General features: G+C 49.4%; 1 protein-coding gene across 1 annotated transcript in view; it reads right to left on the bottom strand.

Annotated features, from left to right (window-relative positions):
• Nucleotides 1–26,391, bottom strand: part of SEMA5A (semaphorin 5A) — a 656,101-nt gene that overhangs the window by 408,026 nt on the left and 221,684 nt on the right. The window contains exon 3 of the mRNA XM_073332370.2: nucleotides 22,057–22,156. Within this exon, the coding sequence (XP_073188471.1) occupies nucleotides 22,057–22,156 (100 nt within the window). The remainder of the gene's footprint in view (nucleotides 1–22,056; nucleotides 22,157–26,391) is intronic.

Genomic DNA, 26,391 nt, shown 5'->3' with positions numbered 1-26,391 from the left:
TTGACACCAGTCGATGGGACGCACTCGTGGGCAAAGCGGAAGGTTCGGCATCGGTGCCCCCCTTCCTGGTCTTCCGGGGGGCCTCTGCCTCAGGTAGACGAGGCGGAGCTCGAGCCTTCCGCTTGCCTCACTTCCCCTGGGCTAGGGCGCAGCCCTCCATTGCATCATCTGGGGGCTGGTTAGCAGGGGTCATGTCAGGGGGTAAAGGCGATGGCTCAGGGACTTGGGCGGAGAACGGTGCGGCAGTATAAGGGAGGGAGGATTCTCCCTGGGGCAGGCTCTCTCCCATGCCTGGTGGTATCTCTGCCACACCCTCCTCCATAGGCCCCGCTAGATTGTCAGCAGTGAGGGCGGGGCTCTCCCGCTTGTCTGGGCATTGTAGGGGAGGTGCCCCTTGGGCCTGAGCGGGAGTAGCGGTGGTCCGAAGAGGAGGGGGGGCGGGTTCGGGTACCGGGCGGCCAGGGACGTCAGCAATGACGGGGCTGATGTCCTGCCGGGTCTCGGGGATCCCAAGTGCCCCTCCTTGCCAGGCTAAGGGACAGTCCCTCCGGACATGCCCCGATGCCTGGCAGAGATAGCACCGGGCTTCCCCCATGGAAAAGTACACCCGGTAACGGGCCCCCTGGTGTGGGACTAGGAAGGACACTTTGAGCGCCACTCCGTCACGTGCCGCCGACGGCAGTAAAAGTTGCACTTGCCAGCAGAACGAAAAAATGTGACAGAGGATGGGGTCCTTGCAGCCCAACGGGAGAGGGCTGATGACAGAAACAGGTTTCCCCAGGGTGGAAAGGGCAGGTAGCAGGGCAGCATTGGGGAGAAAAGGAGGAACAGAGGTCAGGACCAGGCGGACGCCCAGGTCTTCTAGCGGCTCTAGGGGGACAAACAGCCCCCCCCACCGCCAGGCCCCTCTCCACCGCTTCCTGGGAAGCAGCCTCCGATGCTAAGAAGAAAACAACCTTCCCGTACATTTTGGAGGCCGCCACAATGGCGGAGGGCCCCACCACTCTCGCCAACACCCGCACGTAGGTCTCCACGTGGGGCGAGGCGGGCACCAGGAGGCATCGGACACCATGATTCCTTGTCATGGTGGGAAAGGGGCCCTGGCAGCTATTGATGGTGGCAGAGGCGGTGGGCGGGAGAGATGACGAGGCGGCAGTCGGGGGGGCTGCTGCCACCCGGGCATACGTCCTGGGGGCTGAGGGAGGGACACCCGCAGAGCCGGTGGAGGAGGCAGCGGGGAAGGACGCCGTGGTCGGTGGTGGGGCTGCAGCAGTGGGGGTGGCCCCTGCCATGGAGGGTCCGGTGGTTTTAGCGAGGCCCTTCCCCTTCTTCTTGCCCTGGCCTTTCCTGCCAGCTGGGGGGGCTTCCCTAGAGTCTGGGGAGGCGATGAGCATGGCAGCGGCGGAGGTCACCCCGGTGCCCTCCATTGCCGATGCCCCAGCGGGGGCGGTGTCAGGTGGTTAACAGGAGCTGGGGTCAGGTAGAAAGGGACAACCTGTGGGTTGGACAGTTCGGGGGGGGGTGGGGGGGTACATGAACCACCGTATGCTTGTCCAGAGAGTCCTCTTTGGTTGGCTGGTGCTTCTGGCCCATGCAGTGGAATCAGGGCGAGCAGCTGAGTCCAGAGGCAGATGTTAGACAGCCAGCAAAGATGGTAGAGTGGGGGGGTGAAGATCGTAGTATGGGGGTTGGGAGGACACAGATGGATTGAGGGGCAGCTCCGTGCCACACCCCCTGTGTCCCTACAAACACAGTAAAGACACAGTCAAGGCCTCCCCCCACACGAAAGCACAGTTCGAAAGTTACTCAGTCTTACTCCATGGCAATTTTTAGATTCCTCGGGCGGTGTTCCTCTGGTGGACTGCTTTTTCCCTGTCTGTTCCGGGTTTTCTTTTTTGCATTCCAGAAATGCCGGAGCAAGTGATAAGAGTCCTCTCGATCGGAGACGGGTCCGCAGACAAACAGCAAGTGGCTGGGTTTGGGGGCTGGGTCCTTCCACTCCCCCGCTCTGGGGAAGAGGGCCAACAGGCCCCCCCCTCTCATGGGGGGGGCGGTTTCAGCTGAGTGGCAGCAGCGTCCAAGGGCGGGCTGGGGGCGGGGGGCTAACAGCCGGCTGGCAGCCAGCCAGCATTCTAGCAACAGCAGAGAAAGAAAAAAAAACAACAAAAAGAAAAGAAAGGGGGGAGAGCGTCTGGCCCGGTTGGGGGGGAAGCCGAAAGCAGGAGCAAAAAACAAGGAAAGCCTAGGCCAGAGGGCAGCAGCAGGAGAGCAGGCTAAGTAGGTCCCTTTTCCCTGGGTAAGGTAACAGGGAAGGTTGTTTTTTTTTTTTTGAAACAGAAAAAAAAGTTTATTTGGAACACTTACAAGATTTACCAAAGGAAACAAAACAAAGTATGCAACAAAACAACGCAAACAGAAGGTATAACACAGAAGCTTTCAGGAGGGAGAAGTGTTCAGGCTAGCCTGGGCCCAGAGCGGGGGGACTTCCTCGACACTCGTGGTCTTCCACCCTCCTGAGTTACCTGGTGGCCTAGAGCGGGGGGGCTTCCTCCACACTCGTGTTCTTCCACCCCCTCGAGTTACCTAGTGCCGCGTCCAGTGTCACCGATCATCCCTCTCCTGAGAGTGCCCGGCAAGATGGGCACGGCTGCGGGGTGGGCGGTTTAGGGGTGGGGGAGGTAGACACCCATATATTATAGGACCCCTCCTAGATGACAGTAATGATGGTATCCACAGCAGCAACGGCTGGGGCTGGCATCTCTCGCTCTTCCCCTCCATCAAAGGGTCAGACGGAGGGAACCGGACGGGGTCACTGAGCAGAGAACCCCGGACAGCGCCCACCGCTCCTCGAAGGCGTCAAGGGAGTCGGTGGACGCCGCCCAGAGGAACTCCGCCCAGATATGTGAATGTACTGAGGATCGGAAAAAGGCCCCACAATCGCAGGACGTTTCATGGGCCAACCTCCTCTCTCTGGTTTTATAAATGGCTGTTTTAGCCAAGGCTAGGAGGAGGTTGACCAGGAGATCCCGCGACTTTGTGGGGCCACGGATGGGAAGTGTATAGATAAAAAGGTGAGGGGAGAAATGAAGCCAGAAGCGCAATAGAATATTTGTGAGGAGCCGGAAAAGGGGCTGCAATCTGGCACACTCTAAATATACGTGCGCCAGGGTTTCCCTCACATTACAAAAAGGGCAAGTATCCGGGATGGGGGTAAACAGTGTCAGAAACACGCCCGTTCTCACAGCTCCGTGAAGGAGCCGCCAACTGATGTCCCCGACGGGCCTCGGGACCAAGGTGGAATACAGGCTGGCCCAACGACGTTGCTCACCCTCCAAAGGTGGCAGGAGGTCCCGCCACTTTGTGTCGGTGTGGGACGCCAGGGTGTGGGCATGAAGGGTGTGAAGCGTGTGAAGCGTGAGTGTGTATAAATATTTCCGTGGTGCAATTTGAAAACTGACCGGCTGCAGTTCATGCAGCCGGCTTGCAGTGAAAGGGTGAGGGGTTTGTTGGGATCGGCACGGTAGGGGCCCAATGGAAAGGTCCGGCGGGCCTGGGGTAGAGGATGGGCGGGGTGCGCCCTCTCGCAAGGCTCGGTTGACATAAGCCAGAGCAGCGGGGGTCAAGGCAGCCTTCACCTCCTGAAGTACGCGCCGCGGGGTACGAGGGCTGGAGAGCCCCATGCGCCGAGCGAGCATCAGGGGATCCAGCCAGTCTCTCTGGTCATAGTCCAGGAGGTCTCCGACCCTCGTGACTTCAGCCAGGACCAACCTCTGGTGCACCGAGCGGGACTCCGCCTCCTGCACACGGAGCTGGGGGTTGTGTAGCAGGGGCTCCGTGAGGAGATCTGCTCTCACGGTGGCCGCCACGGACCTGGTCGTTAGAAACAGTTTCCAGGTCCGGAGGAGGTCCTGGTAAAAGACCGGCAGCCCAGAGAGGTCTCGCGGAAAACCCCTCGGAGAAAGATAAAAGAGCTGCCGGTCATATCGAAGCCCTTGGAAACGGCGCAGGAAGGCATGCGCCAGTATGCTCCACGCCGAACTACGTGCACTATAAAAGAGCCTCTGCAGGGCCTGGAGGCGGAAAACGCGGACCTGAGTGTACAGACACTTCAGGCCCTGCCCTCCTTCCTTCAGGGGTAAATGACGAACTCCAACAGGAGCCCAGTGCATTCCTGACCAGAAGAACTCTAGAATCAATCTCCGGAGGTGGGTCAGGAAACCCGGGGCCGGGGCCAGGGTGTTGAGCCAGTACCAGAGCGTGGACAGGACTAGTTGGTTAAGCACCAGTGCTCTCCCTCGGAGGGAGAGACATCGGAGTAGCCTCGTCCATCTCCGGATCCGCTCTATCACCCCGCCCTCTAAATTTTGCCAGTTCTCCGGCGGGGAAGGATGCGTGGCGGAAAGGTAAACGCCGAGATAGAGCAGTGGACCCGCACTCCACCGGATGGTCTGAAGCGCGGGTGGGAGGGAGCTTACCTGCCACCAGTCCCCCACCGCCAAGCCAGAGTTCTTGACCCAGTTGACTCGGGCGGAGGAGGCTGCCGAATAGATGGTCTGGCATGCCTCCACTCGCGCCAAGTCGCCCGGGTCCTGGACCACGAGGAGTACGTCATTGGCATACACCGACAGGACCAGCCACAGCTCCGGCTCCCGCAGCACCAACCCTGTCATCCTCCTGCGGAGGAGACAGAGGAAAGGCTCGATCGCCAGAGCGTACAACTGGCCCGAGAGGGGGCACCCCTGCCGCACTCCTCGCCCAAAGCTGACCGGTTCATTTAGGGTCCAGTTGAGCCTAACCAAACACTCCGCGGAGGCATACAGCACCCGGAGAAAACTCACAAACTGAGGTCCGAATCCAAACGCCTGCAGAGTGCTCAGGAGGTACCTATGGTCTACTCTATCGAACACCTTCTCCTGATCAAGAGACAGGAGGGCGAACGACAGACCATCTCTCCGCCCGAGTTCCAAAAGGTCTCGGACTAGAAAGAGGTTGTCAAAAATGCTGCGACCCGGGACAGTATAGGTCTGGTCTGGGTTGATCACGTCCGCCATCACGGACCCTAGCCACAGCGAGATTGCTTTCGCTACGATTTTGTAATCCGTGCTAAGGAGTGAGACGGGACGCCAGTTTCGTAAATTGCGGAGGTCCCCCTTCTTCGGCAGCAAGGCGAGCACCGCTCACCTGCACGACAGAGGGAGGACCCCACTCTGCAAGGACTCAGCCCAGATGGTGAGTAGGTCTGGGCCGAGGATGTCCCAGAACGCGCGGTAAAACTCCACGGTCAGCCCGTCCATGCCTGGAGATTTATTGGTGGGCATGCGACGGAGGGCTTCCAAGAACTCGGCCAGGGTGAGAGGCAACTCTAGTCGGTCTCGGTCGCCCACACTGACCGTGGGGAGTTCCTCCCAGAGCACCCTGCAAGCGCCAGGATCGGTCGGATCCGGGGAGAAAAGGCTTGTGTAGAAGTCACGGGCCCTCCCTCACATCTCCTTTGGATCCGTGAGGGGGGTGCCATCTTCCGCAAGAAGGCAGGTGACGTGTTTCTTGGCCCCCCTCGTTTTCTCCAGGGCATAGAAGAAGCGGGAGCCGCGGTCCCTCTCCCGAAGGAGGCGGATGCGGGACCGAACGAAGGCACCTCGGGCCCAGTGGTCCTCGAGGGCCCGGAGCTCCTCCCGCTTCTCCCGGCACGCTCCGCAGAAGGACGGGTCCTCGGGGTTGGCGGCCAGGCGCCTCTCCATCTCTAAGACCTCCCGTTCCAACTGCTTTATCGCCGCATTTCGCCGTCGGCTGGTGCCCCAAGTGTAGTCACGGCAGAAGAGCTTGGCGCGCACCTTCCCGAGATCCCACCATCGCCGCACCGAGGGAAAGGCACGCCACTGCTTTCGCCAGGCCAGCCAAAACTCCCGGAAGGACGTCACAAAGCTCTCGTCCTGCAACAGGCTGTTGTTAAAGTGCCAATAGGCCGGCCCCGGTCTCTCTGCACGGAGGGAGACCATTATGGTGACTAAATGGTGGTCGGAGAATGGGGCCGGCCGAATGGCAGAGGAGTGGGCCTGTGAAAGATGGAAATGGGATAAGTAAATACGGCCTCCACCCGGACAAAAGTGAACGTGGAAGTGTCATCTGGGTGATGGTCACGCCAGATGTCCACTAGGGAGTGATCATAGAATCATAGAATATCAGGGTTGGAAGGGACCCCAGAAGGTCATCTAGTCCAACCCCCTGCTCGAAGCAGGACCAATTCCCAGTTAAATCATCCCAGCCAGGGCTTTGTCAAGCCTGACCTTAAAAACCTCTAAGGAAGGAGATTCTACCACCTCCCTAGGTAACGCATTCCAGTGTTTCACCACCCTCTTAGTGAAAAAGTTTTTCCTAATATCCAATCTAAACCTCCCCCACTGCAACTTGAGACCATTACTCCTCGTTCTGTCATCTGCTACCATTGAGAACAGTCTAGAGCCATCCTCTTTGGAACCCCCTTTCAGGTAGTTGAAAGCAGCTATCAAATCCCCCCTCATTCTTCTCTTCTGCAGGCTAAACAATCCCAGCTCCCTCAGCCTCTCCTCATAACTCATGTGTTCCAGACCCCTAATCATTTTTGTTGCCCTTCGCTGGACTCTCTCCAATTTATCCACATCCTTCTTGAAGTGTGGGGCCCAAAACTGCACACAGTACTCCAGATGAGGCCTCACCAATGTCGAATAGAGGGGAACGATCACGTCCCTCGATCTGCTCGCTATGCCCCTACTTATACATCCCAAAATGCCATTGGCCTTCTTGGCAACAAGGGCACACTGCTGACTCATATCCAGCTTCTCGTCCACTGTCACCCCTAGGTCCTTTTCTGCAGAACTGCTGCCTAGCCATTCGGTCCCTAGTCTGTAGCTGTGCATTGGGTTCTTCCGTCCTAAGTGCAGGACCCTGCACTTATCCTTATTGAACCTCATCAGATTCCTTTTGGCCCAATCTTCCAATTGGTCTAGGTCCTTCTGTATCCTATCCCTCCCCTCCAGCGTATCTACCACTCCTCCCAGTTTAGTATCATCCGCAAATTTGCTGAGAGTGCAATCCACACCATCCTCCAGATCATTTATGAAGATATTGAATAAAACCGGCCCCAGGACCGACCCTTGGGGCACTCCACTTGATACCGGCTGCCAACTAGACATGGAGCCATTGATCACTACCCGTTGAGCCCGACAATTTAGCCAGCTTTCTACCCACCTTATAGTGCATTCATCCAGCCCATACTTCCTTAACTTGCTGACAAGAATACTATGGGAGACCGTGTCAAAAGCTTTGCTAAAGTCAAGAAACATGATGTTCAACTATCCCTCGGAGAATATTCGCGGCGGCCGGGCTCGGCTCGGCCCCTGAACGGTCCCGTTCCTCGAGGGTGGTGTTAAAGTCCCCTCCCAGGACCAGGCACTAGTGCGAATCTAGGGTGCCGAGAAAGTCGGACACCTGCTGATAGAATTGTGGTCGCCTTGAGCTCATTTGCGGGGCATAGATGTTAACAAGATTGACCACGAGCCCCTCCATACGGACTCGAAGGTGCAGGTGGCCCGGCACGGCCTCAGTGACCCTTAGCACCTCGGGCCATTGGTTGGGGGAGAACAGGGTCGCCACTCCAGCTTGCCAAGTCGTGAAGTGGCTAAAGTATACCCCGTCCCCCCCACTCCAGCCTCCACCTGTCCTCGGCGGTCGGGTCCGTATGGGTCTCCTGCAGGAAAACTACAGAGTACCCCCCTTCCCGAAGGTAAGAGATCACCTGGGACCTGCGGAGAGCCATCCTACAGCCCCTGGTATTCAGGGTCGCAATAATAAGAGGTGTCATGCGGAGGGCTGGGGGGGTGGGGGTTTCTTGTTGGTGGGGGTGTTCAGGGCCCCCGGCGGGTTGCGCAGTAACCCGTGACCCATCCCGTGGATGAGTAGATCGTGTTGGAAGCCGCGGGCTCGCTCGTAGGCCGCAGCACCGCACCTTCCTTGCCCCCTGCCCTCCTGTATAAGGGCCTTTGTGGCATGGAGTATTTGGTCAAAGTCCCCCCATAGCTGAAGAGCCAGCTGTACCCTATCGCGGGCGCCACGGCTGTGTTCTAGGAACTTCCGTAGCGCATGCCGCAGCTCATGGGGGGGGCGGGGTTACAATTTCCGAGGTATTCCCTGGTGGGGCTCTTAATACAGCCTCGTGGTCCGCTAAGGCGGGTAGACAGGGTGTGGACCACCGACGGGGTGTCTGACAGGTTGGGGTTATTAAATTCATTTCACGCCTTGGGGTGGAGGGGGATGGCAGGGAAAAAATTGCAACTCCTAATGGGTCGCGACTAGAAAGTGCAAAGACTGCTCTCTGGGGGGAATCTGCGAAAGGCAGGAAGGAAATAACCCCAGGGGCGGCATTAGCATTGCAGGAGAAGGGGACTTGGGCAAGGACAGGGGTGGGGGCAGGGGCAGGGGTAAGGCTCTGGGGGTTTCAGGAGGCAAGCAGCTAAAGGAAAGTACCTCCTGAGCAGAGTCAAGGGGTAAGGGGTAAGGGAGGGGGCCCCCAGTAATGCTAGGCGCTGGCTCTGTGGTGGTCTTGGCGGCCATGGCATCAGGTGGTGGACCACCTTCTGCAGGGTGCTCGCCCGGGAAGGCAATTAGGGGGAGGGAGCATGGGGAAAGGGGGGCTGGGGTAACGTTGCCCAGCTTGAGGCCAGCCAGCAGTAGATCATCCTCTCCCTGGGTGACCGGGGTCAAATCTAGGGCCTCAATCTCCGCGTACACGGAGGAGAGGCCAGCTCCTGCTACCCCAGGGGCCTCTCCTCTAGGGCCCGCCTCAACGGTCGCCTCGGGGTCCGCGGGAGGTTCGGGTGGTATCCAGGCAGAAGGGGCGTCCTCAGGAGTCTCGGAGGGGAGGGTATCCCGTGGAGGGGGGATTCTGCCCTCCATTGCCGGTCCGTCTTCCCCTCCCGACACCAGCAGATGGATCTCACTCGTGGCCGTAGCGGGAGGCTCAATATCAGTGCCTCCTTTCCTGGTCTTCCGGGGGCTTCCGCGTCGGATGGATGCAGCGGAGCTCGAGCCTTCCGCTTGCCTCGCTTCCCCTGGACTAGGGTCCAGCCTCCATAGTGTCGTCTGGGGGTTGGTTAGCAGGGGTCATGTCGGGGGGCGGAGGTGATAGTTCACGGGTTCGGGGGGGTAGCGGTGAGGCAGCATGGAGGGCGGGGGGTTCTCCTTGGGGCGGGCCCTCTCCTGTACCCGGTAATATCCTTGCCACACCCTCCTCCATAGGCTCTACTGGATTGGTACTAGCAAGGTGGAACTCCCTTGCTCGCCCGGGCATTGTAGGGAAGGTATCTCTTGGGCCCGGATGGGAGCAGCGATGGGTCAAGTAGGAGGAGGGTTGGTTTCAGGTGCTGGGCAGCCAGGGGCATCGGCAACGACGGGGCCGATGTCCTGCCGGGTCTCGGGGGTCTCGGGTGCCCCTCCCCCCCCGGGCCAAAGGGCAGTCTCTGCGGACATGCCCCGCTGAGCAGCAGAGGTAGCACCGGGCCTCTCCGGTGGAGTAAAAGACCCGATAGCGGGCTCCCTGGTAGGGGACTAGGAAAGACCCCTTGAGCGCCTCTCCGTCACGCGCCCCCGCCGGCAGTAGAAGCTGCACTTGCCGGCAGAATGAAAGGACGTGACGGAGGGTGGGGTCCTTGCAGCCCAACGGGAGAGGGCTGATGACAGAGACAAGTTTCCCCAGGATGGAGAGAGCGGGTAACAGGGCAGCATTGGGTAAGAAGGGAGGAACGGAGGTGAGGACGAGGCGAATGCCCAGGTCTTCTAGCGGCTCTAGAGGGACAAACATCCCCCCCCCCACCGCCAGGCCCCTCTCCACCGCCTCCTGGGCGGCAGCCTCCGAAGCTAAGAAAAAAACGACCTTCCCATACATCTTGGAGGCCGCCACAATAGCCGTGGGTCCTACCACCTTCGCCAACGCCTGCACGTATGTCTCCACGTGGGGCGAGGTGGGCACCAGGAGGCAACGGACACCGTGCCTCCTGGTCAAGGCGGGGAAAGGGCCCCGGCCGCTGGTGATGGTAGCGGAGGCGGGGGGGGGCGAGATGACGAGGCGGCAGGCAGGGGGGAGCCCATCACCACCCGGGCATACGTCCTGGGGGCCGGGGGAGGGACAATCGCAGAGCTGGTGGAGGGAAACACAGGGAGGGGCACCACGGTCGATGACGAGGCCACAGTGGTGGGGGCAGCCCCTGCCATGGAGGGCTTAGTGGTTTTAGCGGGGCCCTTTCCTTTCTTCCCAACCTGGCCTTTCCGGCCAGCTGGGGGAGGGGTTCCTAGAATCTGGGGGGGCGGTGGGTGCAGCAGCAGCAGTAATCACCCCGGTGCCTCCTGCTGCCGGTGCCCCAGCGGGGGGGAGGGGTGGCAAGTATTTTGACAATAGTGGTGGGGGGAGACCTTGGGGGTCGGGCAGGGGGGAAGGTGGGGGAGGAACAGCTGATTTTGTTAGAGGGGCCTCGCCCTTCTCATTCCCCGCCATTGGGAGCAGGGAGAGACGGGGAGACACCGGAAGGGGGAGGAGGGAGGGGGAAGCAGAGTAACCGCTCCTCCCTGCTGGGCTGCAGGCAGGGGGAGGGGAATGCTGAAGGGGTTGGACTGGGGGTGGGGGGAGGAAACAAAATCGGGGTCCGATAATAGGGGCAAGCTGTGGGATAAGCAATCTGGAGCGGGGGTGTGCAGACCCACGCACGTTTGTCCAAAGAGTCTCGGTTGGTTGGCTGTTATGTCCGGTCCGAAAGGCAAAGTTCAAAGCGAACAACTGGATCCGAAGGTAGATGGCAGGTTGCCAGCAGGGACGGGCGGCAGGGGGGGCCGTGACAGTTGTAGTAATGGTGGGGGGGGTTAGGGGCACCGATGGATCGGGGGGAAGCTCCGTGCCACACCCCCTGTGCCGCCACAAACGCAAGTAAACCACAGTCAAACTCCCCCCCACGAGAGTATAATTCAGAAAATTACTCAGTCTTACGGCCCCCTTCACGATGATTTGTAGCTTCCCTGGGTTATTTCTCCTGTCTTCTGAAATCTTCTTCTCCGGCTGTGTTGGCTGTGTTCCAAGGCTTCCGGCATGTTAAGAACGTTGTAAGGTCCGAGCTGCTGGCAAAACGGCTGGGTCTGGGGGTTTCCACTCCCCCCTCCGGACAGCAAAATCGGCAATCTTCCCCCCCCTCCTCCGGGGGCTCAGCTGAGGCAAATAGCTGCGCCCGAAAGCAGGCGTGGGGGGGGATGGCCGGCGAAGGACGTAGACGGAAAAAAACCCACAAAAAATGAAAAGAAAACAAAAAAAGCGTCTGGCCCGGTCGGGGGGGGGACTAAGGCAGGTGCAAAAAGTAAGAAAAATCCGGGCCAGGGGGCTTTAGGAAAGAACAGAAAGCAGATAGCTGAGGAGCAAGCAAAAGACGTTCCGTTTCCTAACAGGGAAGGTTCCAGAACAATCAGGAACCTTCTGGAGACAATTAAGACAGACAGGCTGATTAGAACACCTGCAGCCAATCAAGAAGCTGCTAGAATCAATGAAGGCAGGCTAATCAGGGCACCTGGGTTTAAAAAGGAGCTCACTTGAGTTTGTGGTGCACATCTAAGGAGCTGGGATCAAGAGGTGCTAGGAGCTGAGAGTGAGAACGCATACTTTTGGAGGACTGAGGTGTACAAGCATTATCAGACACCAGGAGGAAGATCCTATGGTGAGGATAAAGAAGGTGTTGGGAGGAGGCCATGGGGAAGTAGCCCAGGGAGTTGTAGCTGTCGCACAGCTGTTCCAGGAGACACTCTGGCCAGCTGCATTCCACAGGGCCCTGGGCTGGAACCTGGAGCAGAGGGTGGGCCCGGGTTCCCCGCAAATCCTCCCAACTCCTGGTCAGACACAGGAGGAGCAAAAACGGCAAAACTGAGGGCTGCCGTGATGCTCCAAGGCGAGCAAATCCGCCAATAAGCGCAAGACCCACCAACGTAGAGGAGGAACTTTGTCACACAGTACATAAAACAAAACAGTACAGTCTCACACAAAAAACAAAATTTAAGACTCATTATTAATGTTTTCTGTAAGTCAGTGTTTATTTGAAAGTCTTGCTTGAGTTCAGTCTAGAAACAACTGATATAATAGCACATCCTCTGCTATTTCTTACCTGAGCAAATTTCAAAACTTAGGAGTCATAAAGAACTGACCTTCCCTTTCTGGTTCAGTTTCAGAAATTGTATTGAAATCTTCACTTTTCTTTGAAATTGCTCTTTGGGATATTTTATCAAAACTGAGAATGATAAAGTTCCCCCCATATTTTTCTGAATGAATTTTGCTATGCAGGCAGTTTGTGGAGAATTGTCCCAGGCAGGTAGTTAATTACATTTTGTCACTAAGAACCAAGCTAAGGCATCAGTCATTCCAGGAGTTGCTCCCTTGTTTCGGAAGTCCCTTTCCACTAACACATATATATATCTTATTTTGCACAACAGGCTGACAGAAGGAGAACTGTTACTTTAAAAAAAAAAAAAGCCAGTGTCTCTACAGCTGTGCTTCAGTTTCAATGTGGACTATAAAACAATCTGTTGTTATCCTGGAAGTTGTTAATGGCTGCCATCAAGTGAGTCTTTGATCCAAAGAAAATCATAGAGCTAATTAAAGCTGATAAGGCAATTGACCACATAGCAAGGCCTGATCAGAAGCTAAATACTGTGGGCTGAGGGGGTTCCCTGATTCCGGATGCAGGACCTTAGGGGATCTTTGGCAAGGTGTGTGTGTAGGAAGTAGAAAGACAGAAGAAAGGCACTTGAAAGCAAGACAAGCAGTTGCAAGCTTGGCTCTGAGAAGGAACAGAGAGACAGAGCTCCTAGGGACTGACTGGAAATTATGAGCAAGGAAACTGCCTGCTGTTGTGTGTTCCTATTGTGTTCAGGGAAATAGAACTTTGTGTACATTCTTTATAAATAAAGAAGACTGCACTAAACCAATACCTGATTTGAATAACCAATTTCTTCTCTGAACAGAAATAAGCCTGCAGGGCGACAAATATTAGCTAGCTGCTCAGGCCGAAAGGGGCAATATTGAGATAGAGTTTCCAGTGAGAGAAATTGTGAGGTATTATTCCTGTTGAAAGAAGATGGAACAAATAATGGAAGAGCTCACAGAACAAAAAGATGGCCAGAAGAAATTAAAACAAGATCTAAAAAAAAGAGCTAGAGATGTCACAAAAAATAATAAAGCAATACCTGGACAAGGACAGAGAGACGACCTCTGTTTAGAGATACAATCTGTGTTGGGGTAGCAGCTATCAAGTATCAAGGCAGATTTGAAAGTCCAAAACAAAAATTTCCAGTCTGGTCTGGCAAGACAGAGAGAGGTGACGAGCAACCTGACTGCAACGGACCAAAATATTTTCCAGATTATAGGGAAGACCAGGAAAACTTTGGCTTACTTGGAACTTGCCAGTACAAGTCCACAAGAGCAAGGATTTAAGGAGCTATCATTTCAGCTCCAGACAGAAGGAATTCAAAGGGTCCTGGATCACAGTGCAAGTCAGCCATCCGAATAAGGAATCAGACCATCCAGGTGATTTGGGCAAGACAGAGACAAGATGAATCAATAAAAGATACTACCACACCCACCTTGTCCCTCTAATATCCTGGGACCAAGACGGCTACAACAACACTGCATACAACAACTGGGGAAGACAGGACATTTCCAAAACTTTTCTAACCTGTTTCTAATCTTCAGGGGGGACAGGTCAGATTGTTCTAGCTCAAGTAACACAAAAGCCCATTATCTTACAGGAATAAAACTCCCTGGGTGGATTATTTGGCTCAGTTTAACATCATAGGCCAAATTAACAGGTATGGAAAAGAACAGAGAAGGAGGTTTCTAGCAGCCAACTTGAATGGCCTGGCTCTGATGGTCCTGCAGAGCTTACTCCAGAAAAAAGAGTCAGTTATCCAGACCTGCTACAAGCTCTTTGCAGGTCAGGGCGCACCTAAGAAATGGTAAGAGAGGAAAAAAGAAATCTCACCTGAACAGGCACAGGACCTTGGGAGATTTGTGTTTCTGGTGAACTCAGATATGAGCAAGGACTTCCAGGATGAATTAGCAATGGACCAATTTATAGATGCTCAACTGGATTTGGGCTTCCAGATCAAGATCAGCGAAAGGAGGCAAAGGACACTACAGGAAGCTCTGAAATTTGCCACAGAACTTAAATCTTTCCTTGAAGTGACCAATCAGAAAAGGAAGCAGCTGCTAGTGATGAAGGTGGAAGCTGATTACCATGAGCCCTGTAATACAGCTCTATGTCTAATATGATCATGAGATGGCTGAATTCAGGATCCTGACAAAAAGAAGAAAGGAGAGCAGCAGAATACAGACACCTGGACTTCAGAAAAGCAGACTTTGACTCCCGCAGGGAACTGATGGGCAGGATCCCCTGGAGGCTAATATGAGGGGGAAAGGAGTCCAGGAGAGCTGGCTGTATTTTAAAGAAGCCTTATTGAGGGTGCAGGAACAAACCATCCTGATATGCAAAAAGAATAGGAGATATGGCAGGCGACCAGGTTGGCTTAACAGAGAAAACTTTGGGGAGCTTAAACACAAAAAGGAAGCTTACAAGAAGTGGAAACTTGGACAGATGACTAGGGAGGAGTATAAAGATATTGCTCAAGCATGCAGGGCTGTAATCAGGAAGGCCAAAGCACAATTGGAGTTGCAGCTAGCAAGGGATGTGAAGGGTAACAAGAAGGATTTCTACAGGTATGTTAGCAACAAGAAGGAGGACAGGAAAAGTGTGGGACCCCTTACTGAATGGGGAAGGCAACCTAGTGACAGATGATGAGGAAAAAGATGAATTTCTCAGTGCTTTTTTTGCCTCAGTCTTCACAAACAAGGTCAGCTCCCAGATTGCCGCACTGGGCAGCACAGTATGGGGAGGAGGTGAGCAGTCCTCAATTGTGAAAGAACAGGTTAAGGACTACTTAGAAAAGCTGGACATGCACAAGTCCATAGGGCTGGATACAATGCATTTGAGGGTGCTGAGGGAGTTGGCTGATGTGATTACAGAGCCATTATATCACAATATGACAATTATTAGGCTACACATACTAACAGTCCTAGAGAATAGGGGATTCTAAACTGAACCATCCAATTGATCTCAAATGGAGACCGTGAATCAGGCAAGGACACCCATCCTAAGATTGAGAACATTGAGTTTGAAAATTGGACTACTGGAATTCAAGAAAGAAGGCTGAATACCCGATATAGTGAATGAGCTAACAATTGGTTTGGATCTCAGTATGGCTGATAACTGTGTAGGAATTTCCACTGACAAAAAGAAAACTGAGGTTGTACAGGACTGGTGAACTCCCCAGATGCTGACAGATGCACAGAGTTTTGTACGGTTCTGCTCTTATTATAGAAGGTTTATTTGTGATATTGCCACTACTGCAGAACCATTGTGTAGGGTGGGTGAAAAAGGGAAACAATGTCAGTGGTCAGCAAAGTGTGATTTAGCATTTTCAGACCTGAAAAGGGTTCTTGTAACTCCTATCTTAGCCTACCTGTGTCTCAAACCCCTTTTCATATTGGACACAAATGCTGGTACTTACAGATCAGGGGCAATATTGACAAAGGACACTGAGGATTTGAGAGGCTGCTGGCTTATTACAGCAAAAATCTAGTTTTGCCAGAGAGAAATTATCGTACTACCCGAAAGGCTCTCCTGGTGATATAATCTATAGAATGTATTAATGACTATATATACAGAAGAATGTAAAAGCTTTCAGTGTCACATTGGGAAAGTTTGGAATTTAAAGATGAAATATTGACTAGAAAATGTGAAAACCAGTAGGTGATGTGCACAGGTGGCAGCTGATTGTGCCAAAAAAATTGAAAAAAGGAGTTCTGTGATTATCATAATTTTAAAACCTCTGGACATTCTGCAAGTTACAAACCCCTTAGCCAAGCTAAGAGAGAATTTCTACTGGGAAAAAGCAGGCAGGATGTAGAAAATAGGTGCAGGAAATGTGATGCTGTGTTGCAAAGAAGAGTCCCCATAAATCAGAGAACCCCAATGCAGCAGTATTTCATGGGGATGCTCAAGGAGCACATTGATGTTGATGACTTTGGGCCTTTGAGACAGAGGTTGGTAATTAATAATTACTGGTAGCTATGGACTACTTTATAAAATGGCCTGAAGTTTACCCCATAAGAAACCAAGAGGTTGTGACAGTGGCAAGAGGTTCTAATGAATGAATTCTTCATCAGATTTGGGGTCCTAGGTGTGATACACACTGATCAAGAAAAGGAGTACTTGTGGCATCTTAGAGACTAACCAATTTATTTAAGCATAAGCTTTTGTGAGCTACAGCAAACTGTAAATCCAAGGTGTTTCAGCAAGTTTGTGAGATTCAAGGGTTCCACAAAATTCAGACTATTTCAGTGCACCCACAGTCTGATGGGATGATGGAAAGATTCAGCAGGCTATATTTCTGGAATACCAGTGGGACTGAGAACAGCAAAGCCCATTCTTCTTGATGGCTTATAGAACAGCAATCAATGAGAGTATAATGTGTAACGTAGCACGCCTTTTGTTTGGGCATGAGCAAAGGACCCCAGAAAACCTCTTGTATGGAAAAGGAGGAGGAATAAAGTAATTTGGGCCATATGGACTAAACAGAAACCCTACAATCCAAAACTGAAAAAGTTCAAATTTTTCCTAGTAAAAATATGAGTATAGCCTCATATAAAATTAAAAGACTCTATTATGTAAGGTCATATCAGGAAACTTTGAAAAGAGGGGACCTGGTCTGGTTCCACAATCCTAGGAGAAGGAAAAGTAAGTGATGTGGTGTACAGGCTATAGTTCGGCCCCAGGACTAAACCAAAAGTTATGCATAAGGAACATCTCAGAAAGCATCAATGCTGTCCTCAGAAACTGATAATGTAACAGTGGAAGCTGAGCAGAGGCATCACTTGCTATGAGGCAAAGGGAAATCACACCTCCCACCCCCTCCAAGACATGGTTTGCCCTGAACCAGACTTTTCTGTATGCACCATTACATCTTTCACTCCCTGCTGCCCCTAAGACTTTGCAAGTCATTATATAATTACATATTATGTTCTACATGTTGATACTACTTTGTCCTCCTCCCCCACCACTGAATTTTTCTGAAATGATGCCCCTGAAACTGAAGCTGTAAGAACATAAGAAATGCCATACTGGGACAGACCAATGGTCTATCCAGCCCAGTATCCTGTCTTCTAATAGTGGCCAGGGTCAGCTGATTCAGAGGGAATGAGCAGAACAGGGCAATTATTGAGTGATCCATTCCCTATTGTCCAGTCTCAGCTACTAACAGTTGGACATTTAGGGACACCCAGAGCATGGGGTTGAGTCCCTGACCATCTTGGTTAATAGCCATGGACCTGGCTTCCATAAACTTATCTAATTTTTTGTTGAACCCTGTTATATTTTTGGCATTCACAACATCCCATGACAACTATGCATTGTGTGAAGAAGTATTTCTTTTTGTTAGGTTTAAACCTATCTATTAATTTATTTGGGTGACCCCCTAGTTTTTTTGTTATGTGAAGGGGTCAATAAAACTTCCCTATTCACATTCTCAACACCATTTGTGATTGTGTAGTCCTCTAACATATCCCCCCCCTTAGTCATCTCTTTTCTAAATGGAACAGTCCAACTCTTCTTAATCTCTCTTAATACGGAAGCTGTTCCATGCCCCTAATCATTTTTGTTGCCCTTCTCTGTACCTTTTCCAATCCTAATATATCTTTTTGGAGATGGGGCAACCAGAACTGTACGCAGTATTCAAGGTGTGGGTGTACTATGGATTTATATATTGGCATTACAGTATTTTCTGTTTTATTATATCCCTTTCCTAATGGTTCCTAATATTCTGTTAGCTCTTTTGACTGCTGGTACACGTTATGGGGATGTTTTCTGAGAGGTGTCCATGATGACTCCAAGATGTCGTTCCTGAGTGGTAACAGCTAATTTAGACCTCATCATTTTGTATGTATAGTTAGGATTATGTTTTCCAATGTCCTTACTTTGTATTTACCAATATTGAATTTCATCTGCCATTTTGCTGCCCAGTCACCTAGTTCTGTGAGAGACCTTTGTAACTTCACAGTCAGTTTTGGACTTAACTATGTTGAGTAATTTTGTACCATCTGTAAATTTTGCCTCCTCACTCCCTTTTCCAGATCATTTATGCATATGAACAGATCCCAGTACACATCCTGGCTAGGGAGGATGAGGTGGCCAGTATTTACCTCTCTCCATTGTGAAAACCGACCATTTATTCCTACCCTTTGTTTCCTATCTTTTAATCAATTACTGTTCCATGAGAGGACCTTCCCTCTTATCCCATGACTTCTTGTGAGCTTTTGGTGTGAGACCTTGTCAAAGGCTTTCTGAAAGTCCAAGTACACTACCTCAAGCTGGATCCCCCCATGTCCTCATGCTTGTTGACACACTTAAAGAATTCTAATAGATTGTTGAGGCATGATTTCTCTTTACAAAAGCCTTTACAAAAACTCTTTCCCAACAAATCGTGTTTATTCTTATGTCTGATCATTCTGTTTTTTACTATAATTTCAACCAATTTGCCTGTCACTGACATTAGGCTTACCAACCTGTAACTGCTAGGATCACCTCTGGTGCCTTTTTTTAAAAATCAGTGTTACAGTAGCTACCCTCCCGTCATCTGGTACAGAGACTGATTTGAAAAAATAGGTTACATACCACAGGAAGTACAGCTGCAATTTTATATCTGAGTTCCTTCAGAACTCTTGGGTGAATACTATCCACTCCGAGTGACTTATTACTCTTTAATTCATCAATTTGTCCAAAACCTTCTCTATTGATACCTCAATCTGGGACAGTTCCTCAGATATGTCACTTAAAAGAGTTGAGACAATCATAAATTCCCATTTAGAATTCTGTCTCAGCTAACACCTCCGTAGAAACAACAGACACTCATCAGGAGCCTGTTGTACACGGGTTCTCAAACTGAGGGTCGTGACCCTTCAGAGGGTCGTGAGGTTATTACATGGGGCGTCATGAGCTGTCAGCCTCCATCCCAAACCCTGCTTCATCTCCAGCATTTATAATAGTATTAAATATAAAAAAGTGTTTTTAATTTATAAGAGGCGGTCACACTCAGAGGCTCACTGTGTGCGAAAGGGGTCACCAGTACAAAAGTTTGAGAACCACTGCTGTTGGAGGTAGTCCCTCCTGATTTGGCTGAAAAGAGATAAAGGAGAGAAAGGAAAACTCCAAGGAGGATTAGGTCAGAGCCAAATTGATTTGGGTTGCTGTAAAAATGCCCTCACAGCAAAACACGAAGTAAATACGTAAATTGTTAAGCTTGTATTTTTTAAAAAAGTTAATTTATTTTCTTTCTGTCTGGGATATTTCATTCAAGGTGCCAACATTTTAAACTCCATCAGGATGATGGGCAGATCAGAGCGTGGGGGTGCTGGTCTGCTGGAAAGTGTTAATGGCTGCCATTAAGTCAGCCTTTGATCTACAGATATTGTACAGCTCATTGAAGCTGATAGGTGTGCTAAGCATCTTTCTTTCAGGCTGAATGGAAGTAATAATTAAATGCCCCTTTGTGCAGTAATAGCTGAAACAATAGGAAGCTGCCACCCAAGGCAATTCGCCAGACTGATCAGAAATAAAGTTAAGATTTTGTCACAGGTATTGTTAGTAAAAGTCAGTTTTGGGCAATAAATAAAAATTCCTGGAAGCCTATGACGTGTCCCTGACTTTTAACTTAAAATACCTTCGGGGAGGGAGGCAATATTTAGACTGCTGCTGGGGGCTTGCAGCTGCTCCAACCACACCACTGCTCCTGTGACAGAAGTGGACTGCCACTGCTTCAGCCCCAGGGAGGCTGACCCAATCCCAGCGGCTGCTCCAGCCCCGCCCCAGAAGAAGTCACGGAGGTCCTGGAAAGTCAAGGAAACCCTTGGACTCTATGACAGGATCCGTAATCAGACGGTAAGGTGTGTGGACAGAGGGGTTTCCCTGTGACTAGTTGCAAACACAGGGGCAAGGCAGTTGATTGGCTGCAGCTGTGTGTGCCTGTTTGTTTTGAAGGCTGACCTCTCAGTCCTCATCCTCAAAGGAAGCCTGAACAATACCTTCAAAGACAAGCATGGGAACTTAAATTCATAATTCTGCTAGACACTAAAAACCATGGACTTAAGAGACAGACTGGTTGTATGGGTCATTACAAATTTGTAACACACTCCACTGCCTGATAACCCTTATTTGTCCACTTTATTTTAAGTGGTCTCCTACAGCAAATGTGAACCCTTTATGATTAACAATCTATCCCAACTTGTATTTAGCTTAGACATCCTGGTTACCTTCCCCAGACTTGAAGAAGAGCTCAGTGTAGTTTGAAAGCTAGTCCCTCCCACCAAGAGTAGTTGGCAAAATAAAACATATTACCTCACCTGCCTTGTCTTTCTAGAAATAAAAGTGATCATTATTTGAAAAAAAAATTTAAAAAATTGGAAACTGTTCAAACTACTAAGAACTTGATTTAGTTTAACAACAGTCTTCATTCTACCCTCAGATACATAATACAACTTCTTATTATTGTATTATTATTTATTTATTTGTATTGCAGAAGCACCTAGGAGCCCCAGTCATGGGCCAGGACCCAACAGTATTAGGCTTGGTACAAACACAGAACAAAAAGGCAGTCCCTGCTCCAAAGACCTTTTACAATCTAACACAAGAAACAACAGGTTGAGAGACAGACAGGTCGATGAGGGAGAACAAGAAATAAATGAAACAATATCAGTTTGCATCACCAGCAGTGATCTCAGCACATCAGCAGCCTAACCATTGTGAACTCTTGTAGACATCATGGCAAAGGCAATTTTAAGGAGGGATTCTGAAGCTTGATTTTAAAGTTGCCAAGCAGAAAATAAAAAGTCTTCAAATTTTATTTTGTTTGTTTTTAAACACAAATCTCCGCAGTTTTAAAATAAGATTTTTAAAAATGACCATGCTAAGACTTTTCTCTTGAAAAAACTTTTTTTCATCAGGCTTTTCCTGATTTTGAAAGCTGCCATTAAAACTATTTTACAATCAGTTTGAGCTCCAGGGCCAAATTTTGCCGGAAACAAACCACACACACACCATTCCATTGACACCAATGGAAATTGTTCAGGTATGATGGCAGAATTTGAGCCCTAATGCAGTTCTCAAGCTTCTTTATTTTGTGGACTACTTCTTGAGCTTCCAAAGAAAAATGTGAAGCAGCAACACGCTGCTGGTGTTAGAGGGAACCTAGATATTATGTTGATTGGTGCTTTGTAAATGAAAAAAATAGATATAGTCAAAAATATTTTGTTAAAAGTTAAGTTTAGTTGGTTAAAGTCTTGGGAAACCAAAGAATTCTACTGTGCTACAGCTACTAGGACAAATCAGTGTCTGCGGACCGACAAATGTTTCACCACTACAACAGAAGAAGCTCTACAGAGCATGCAAGAGTACTTCACTATGGACCACAGTTTGAAAACTACTGCCTTAATATATATCCCATTCAAGAAAAAGGCAGCAAGACTGGACCATGAATAGGATCATAGAAGGGGAAAAAAAAGTGCTGTAAAACCATATTTGGAGTTGCTATAAAATGTATCCTGAACTAAACTCTTCCCACATGGGCTTAAAGCAACTTTACCTCTTACTACTGTAGGGTCATGTTCTGTGTTGATCTCTCACTGACATTAATAAGAGTTCTGAGTTTGCAATGACTACAGGACAAGGCTCCTAAAAGTGAGAATACAGAGCAACTTCTTATGCACCCTGAACCAACCTAGCACTTTAAATCTTCTGTCAGTTATAATAGATGAAACTCTAGTTACATCCAGTTCAGTATGTCTTCATGACTTGATGTAAATGGAGTTGCATAGATACAACTGAACGCAGAATTTGGCTCACTAGCACTTAACTTCACACAAGAATAATCAACAAAAGCACATAAATTTCTCACCTTGCTCCAGCAATAAGTTCTTTTTGTCCTGGGTCAAATGTTAATTGTGAGAAGTCCACAGCATTCTCTGCTCTGAACACACATAACCAGGGGACAATTTCTAAAAGAATAAAAAGAGAATATACTTGTTACTGCAAGAAGCATAGTTACACTGTATCAGGTAGCAAATATTACATATCAGAGATACTGTGGGGGCGTGGAGGCTTCCCAGTGTGATCCTTTAAGGGGCCATATGAGATTTTCACCACTGTGTAGATAATCTGCACTATAGACCTATATAACATAGAGGGCAGTCACTAAATAAACAGCTGAATGAGGTATCGATGTTTAGTTCTGATTTACAGGCCAGATGTGCTTTTCTTCCCCAAGCACAGAACAAGGCAGACAACAACACAGTGCAGTTACCATGATTCATTAGAGGATAACCAAATGCGAACAAAATTATTTCCTGTACAAGTAAACCACAAATAGCTGAAGACTTTAAAAACCACAATAAAGTCCTGTTGAGCTAAGCATATTAAGTAAAAAGAACTTTATTTTTTACCGTTTCCACCAAAAAAAAAAAAAAAGGAGGAGGGGAGAGAAACATCCATTCATCTGCTGCATTTTTGTCATTTTTAACATAAACTTTTCTTCGAGAAAAAAATGATGTAGCACTGTGAAATACAGAGGCAGAAGACCAAAGGGCAAACTTCACAATTTGAGAAACATCAACACACCATTCACACTCAAATTACAGGCAGTCCTCGGACTTAGCGACACAAGTGGTTCCTGAAAATTGTGTCGTAAGTCGAAACTTCGTAACTCAGAACCACAATCCACTCCGTTGCGGGACCGAGCATTGTAGAGTCAAAACCAATTGTCGTAAGTCGAACATCATAAAGTCAAGGATTGCCTGTACACATATAGATCCCGATTTTTGAAATGAAGCACAGATAAGCAATTGTGCATGCCTAACTAGTGGTTGATGTACAGGTGCAAATCAACTATTTCTGCACATATATGACTAGTTGGGTGCCACATTAAATATATGCATGTGGACATGGATGATTTGAGCACACAGCATGAGTATTCACATACATTAGGCACACACAATTGTTATTTATAAACATTTAATGTTGTAAAACTGACCCTTTTTTTAAAATAGCAACAGCACAAAATTCCTGATTTCCTCCAATCTAGAGCTCCGTAAGCATTTAAAAAAAAAATACTTTGTATGTAGCCACCAGGCACTGCTAGCTGAATATACATGAAGGACCTTGGTTTGTAGGTTTGCATGGTCTGTGCCGCTGTCTGTTTAAAGGCAGGTGGATCTGGGGTAATCAATCACTGGTGTCAAAGTGGTGCCTCCAGGTGCTGTGAGAATATGTACACAATGGGAACAGTTATAGTGTTGTAGGTGGAACTGGTAGTTACTATATTATGGCCCAGCCTATTGTTAAAGCTCCCAACACTTCCCATTATAAGCCTCTGTTTTCACTTGCTGATAACATTGTCCAACTTTAACTATTTGGGTTGACATTATCCATGTCGGGTTTCTGCCTCAGGCTGAGTATGTTTTGGAAAATTTCATCAAAAACAGTCCAGCCATTTCTGCAAATGAGATTAGGGAGAAAATGTTGTTAAAGCCATCATACAACCTTTTGTTTGAGAAGTTCTAGCATCCCCATGCTTTGGAGCAACAGCTTGATATTTGGCTAGAAGGGGGGACCCTAGTATCAGGGTGTCCCCATGAAAATCTGGCCATTTATAAACCTCTGAAAAAAATGACAAGTTGCACATGATCAGCAGAGACTTGTAAGATTTTGGCAGCTAATTTCACCATAAAATCCATCTGAACTGAGCATGCTCCAGCCTAAGGCTCCAGGGGCTGAGCAGGACTTTCCCTCCAATGTTGAAATGGCTGTGTTATTCCTTGACTTTAGCAAAGCTTTTGATACTGTCTCCCACTGTATTCTTGCCAGCAAGTTAAAGAAGTATGGTCTGGATGAATGGACTATAAGGTGGATAGAAAGCTGGCTAGATCGTCGGGCTCCACGGGTAGTGATCAACGGCTCCATGTCTAGTTGGCAGCCGGTATCAAGTGGAGTGCCCCAAGGGTTGGTCCTGGGGCTGGTTTTGTTCAATATCTTTATTAATGATCTGGAGGATGATGTGGATTGCACCCTCAGCAAGTTTGCAGATGATACTAAACTGGGAGGAGTGGTAGATACGCTGGAGGGTAGAGATAGGATATGGAAGGACCTAGACAAATTAGAGGATTGGGCTAAAAGAAATCTAATGAGGTTCAACAAGGACAAGTGCAGAGTCCTGCACTTAGGATGGAAGAATCCCATGCACCGCTCCAGACTAGGGACCGAATGGCTTGGCAGCAGTTCTGCAGAAAAGAACCTAGGGATTACTGTGTATGAGAAGCTGGATATGAGTCAACAGTGTGCCCTTGTTGCCAAGAAGGCTAATGGCATTTTGGGCTGTTTAAGTAGGGGCATTGCCAGCAGATTGAAGGGCGTGATCATTCCCTTCTATTCAACATTGGTGAGGCCTCATCTGGAGTACTGTGTCCAGTTTTGGGCCCCACACTACAAGAAGGATGTGGAAAAATTGGAAAACGTCCAGCAGAGGGCAACAAAAATGGTTAGAGTGCTGGAGTTTATGACTTATGAGGAGAGGCTGAGGGAACTGGGATTGTTTAATCTGCAGAAGAGAAGAATGAGGGGGGATTTGATAGCTGCTTTCAACTACCTGAAAGGGGGTTCCAAAGGGGATGGATCTAGACTGTTCTCAGTGGTAGCAGATGACAGAACAAGGAGTAATGGTCTCAAGTTGCAGTGGGGGAGGTTTAGGTTGGATGTTAGGGAAAACTTTTTCACTAGGAGGGTGGTGAAGCACTGGAATGCGTTACCTAGGGAGGTGGTGGAATCTCCTTCCTTAGAGGTTTTCAAGATCAGGCTTGACAAAGTCCTGGCTGGGATGATATAGTTGGAGATTGGTCCTGCTTTGAGCAGGGGCTTGGACTAGATGACCTCCTGAGGTCCCTTCCAACCCTGATATTCTATGATGTTGCTCCTGGTTGTTACGAGTAACTTGGTGCCAGACTCAGTAACTGAGGGCAGGGATATGGTTTCTTCTGTGTTCTCACTTTTCCTGCTGCTGCTGCTGCTGCCCAGGCTGCGTGTAGGAGAAAGCCACCTGACTGCAATGCAGAGGAGATAATAGCTGGACTGGGACAAGGAGCTGCAGCATGGGAAGACTCAGAGTCTGGCAGGAAATACTGGAATTGGCTGGGCAACGAAGGGAAGACTGAGACTCAGATTGGCAGCTCAAAGTGGGAGACTGCACCCGACTGTGAAGGGACACTGGGAGTGGAACAAAGAGCCCTTGGGGATGGAGACTGGGACTGGAATGAGGAGCCAGTAGATGGATGGTCCTGAAGGAATTAATCAGGGTTGTCTAGTGAATGAGCTGTTGTTTGCAGGACCCCATCTCATATGTTGCAGAAGTTGGAAGCTCTGTAGTGAATAAGACTGGAGATTGCAGGAAAAGAAAGGAGTCTCTGAGGGTCTCATGGTTAAACTAATTGAAAACCATGCAGGTGTACTGGAGTCTATCCTTGCCTCTGCCGTAGAGTTCTTGCATGATGCTAGACAAGTCACTTAAACCAATTTTTTCCACAGGCGGTCATTAAGCGTGTCACTTATTTTCTGGGTACCCAACCTAAGACTTGTTTGCATAATTGCTGAGCTCTCACAGCTGCAACTGAAGCCACTGGGAGCTGTGCTCTGAACATATAAACTGCTATATGATATGAATTGCTCTGAAAAATCAGGTCCTAAGTGTTTCAAATTGGGCACCCAAAGTAAATGGAAACTTTTGACAGTCTCTCTGTGGCTTGCTTATCCATCTGTAAAATGGAAATAATATCACCTCCTCATCTCACAAGGGTGTTCTGAAAATAAAATCATTAATGTTTGTGACTTAATCAAATATGACAGTGATCAGCATCATAGAAAACGTATGGAGAAATGAGTAACTCTGTCTTCAGAGCAAGGTTTGAGTAGTGTACAGTAAATAAGGCCTGGAGCCACACATTTTACAACAAGAATACTTGAAATATTGAGTAGCAGCTCATTCAGTGACCATCATCCTTCCTGTGCACTGAATCAGGCAGGAGTCCTGCAAAAAATAGTATGTGATCATGTAATAGCATGTGATCATGTAAGACTGTGTCATAATACATATGCACAAGGGGACAAATTAAGGTTGTACACACAACCTTAAATCTTTCATTTCCTAACTTTTGAGCGTTTGACTTTGCAATGTTAATAATGTTCTTTT

Source organism: Lepidochelys kempii, chromosome 2 (assembly GCF_965140285.1).
Source record: "Lepidochelys kempii isolate rLepKem1 chromosome 2, rLepKem1.hap1, whole genome shotgun sequence".
Classification (NCBI taxonomy): Eukaryota; Metazoa; Chordata; order Testudines; family Cheloniidae; genus Lepidochelys; species Lepidochelys kempii.
This window is presented reverse-complemented; position numbering and strand designations above follow the sequence as displayed.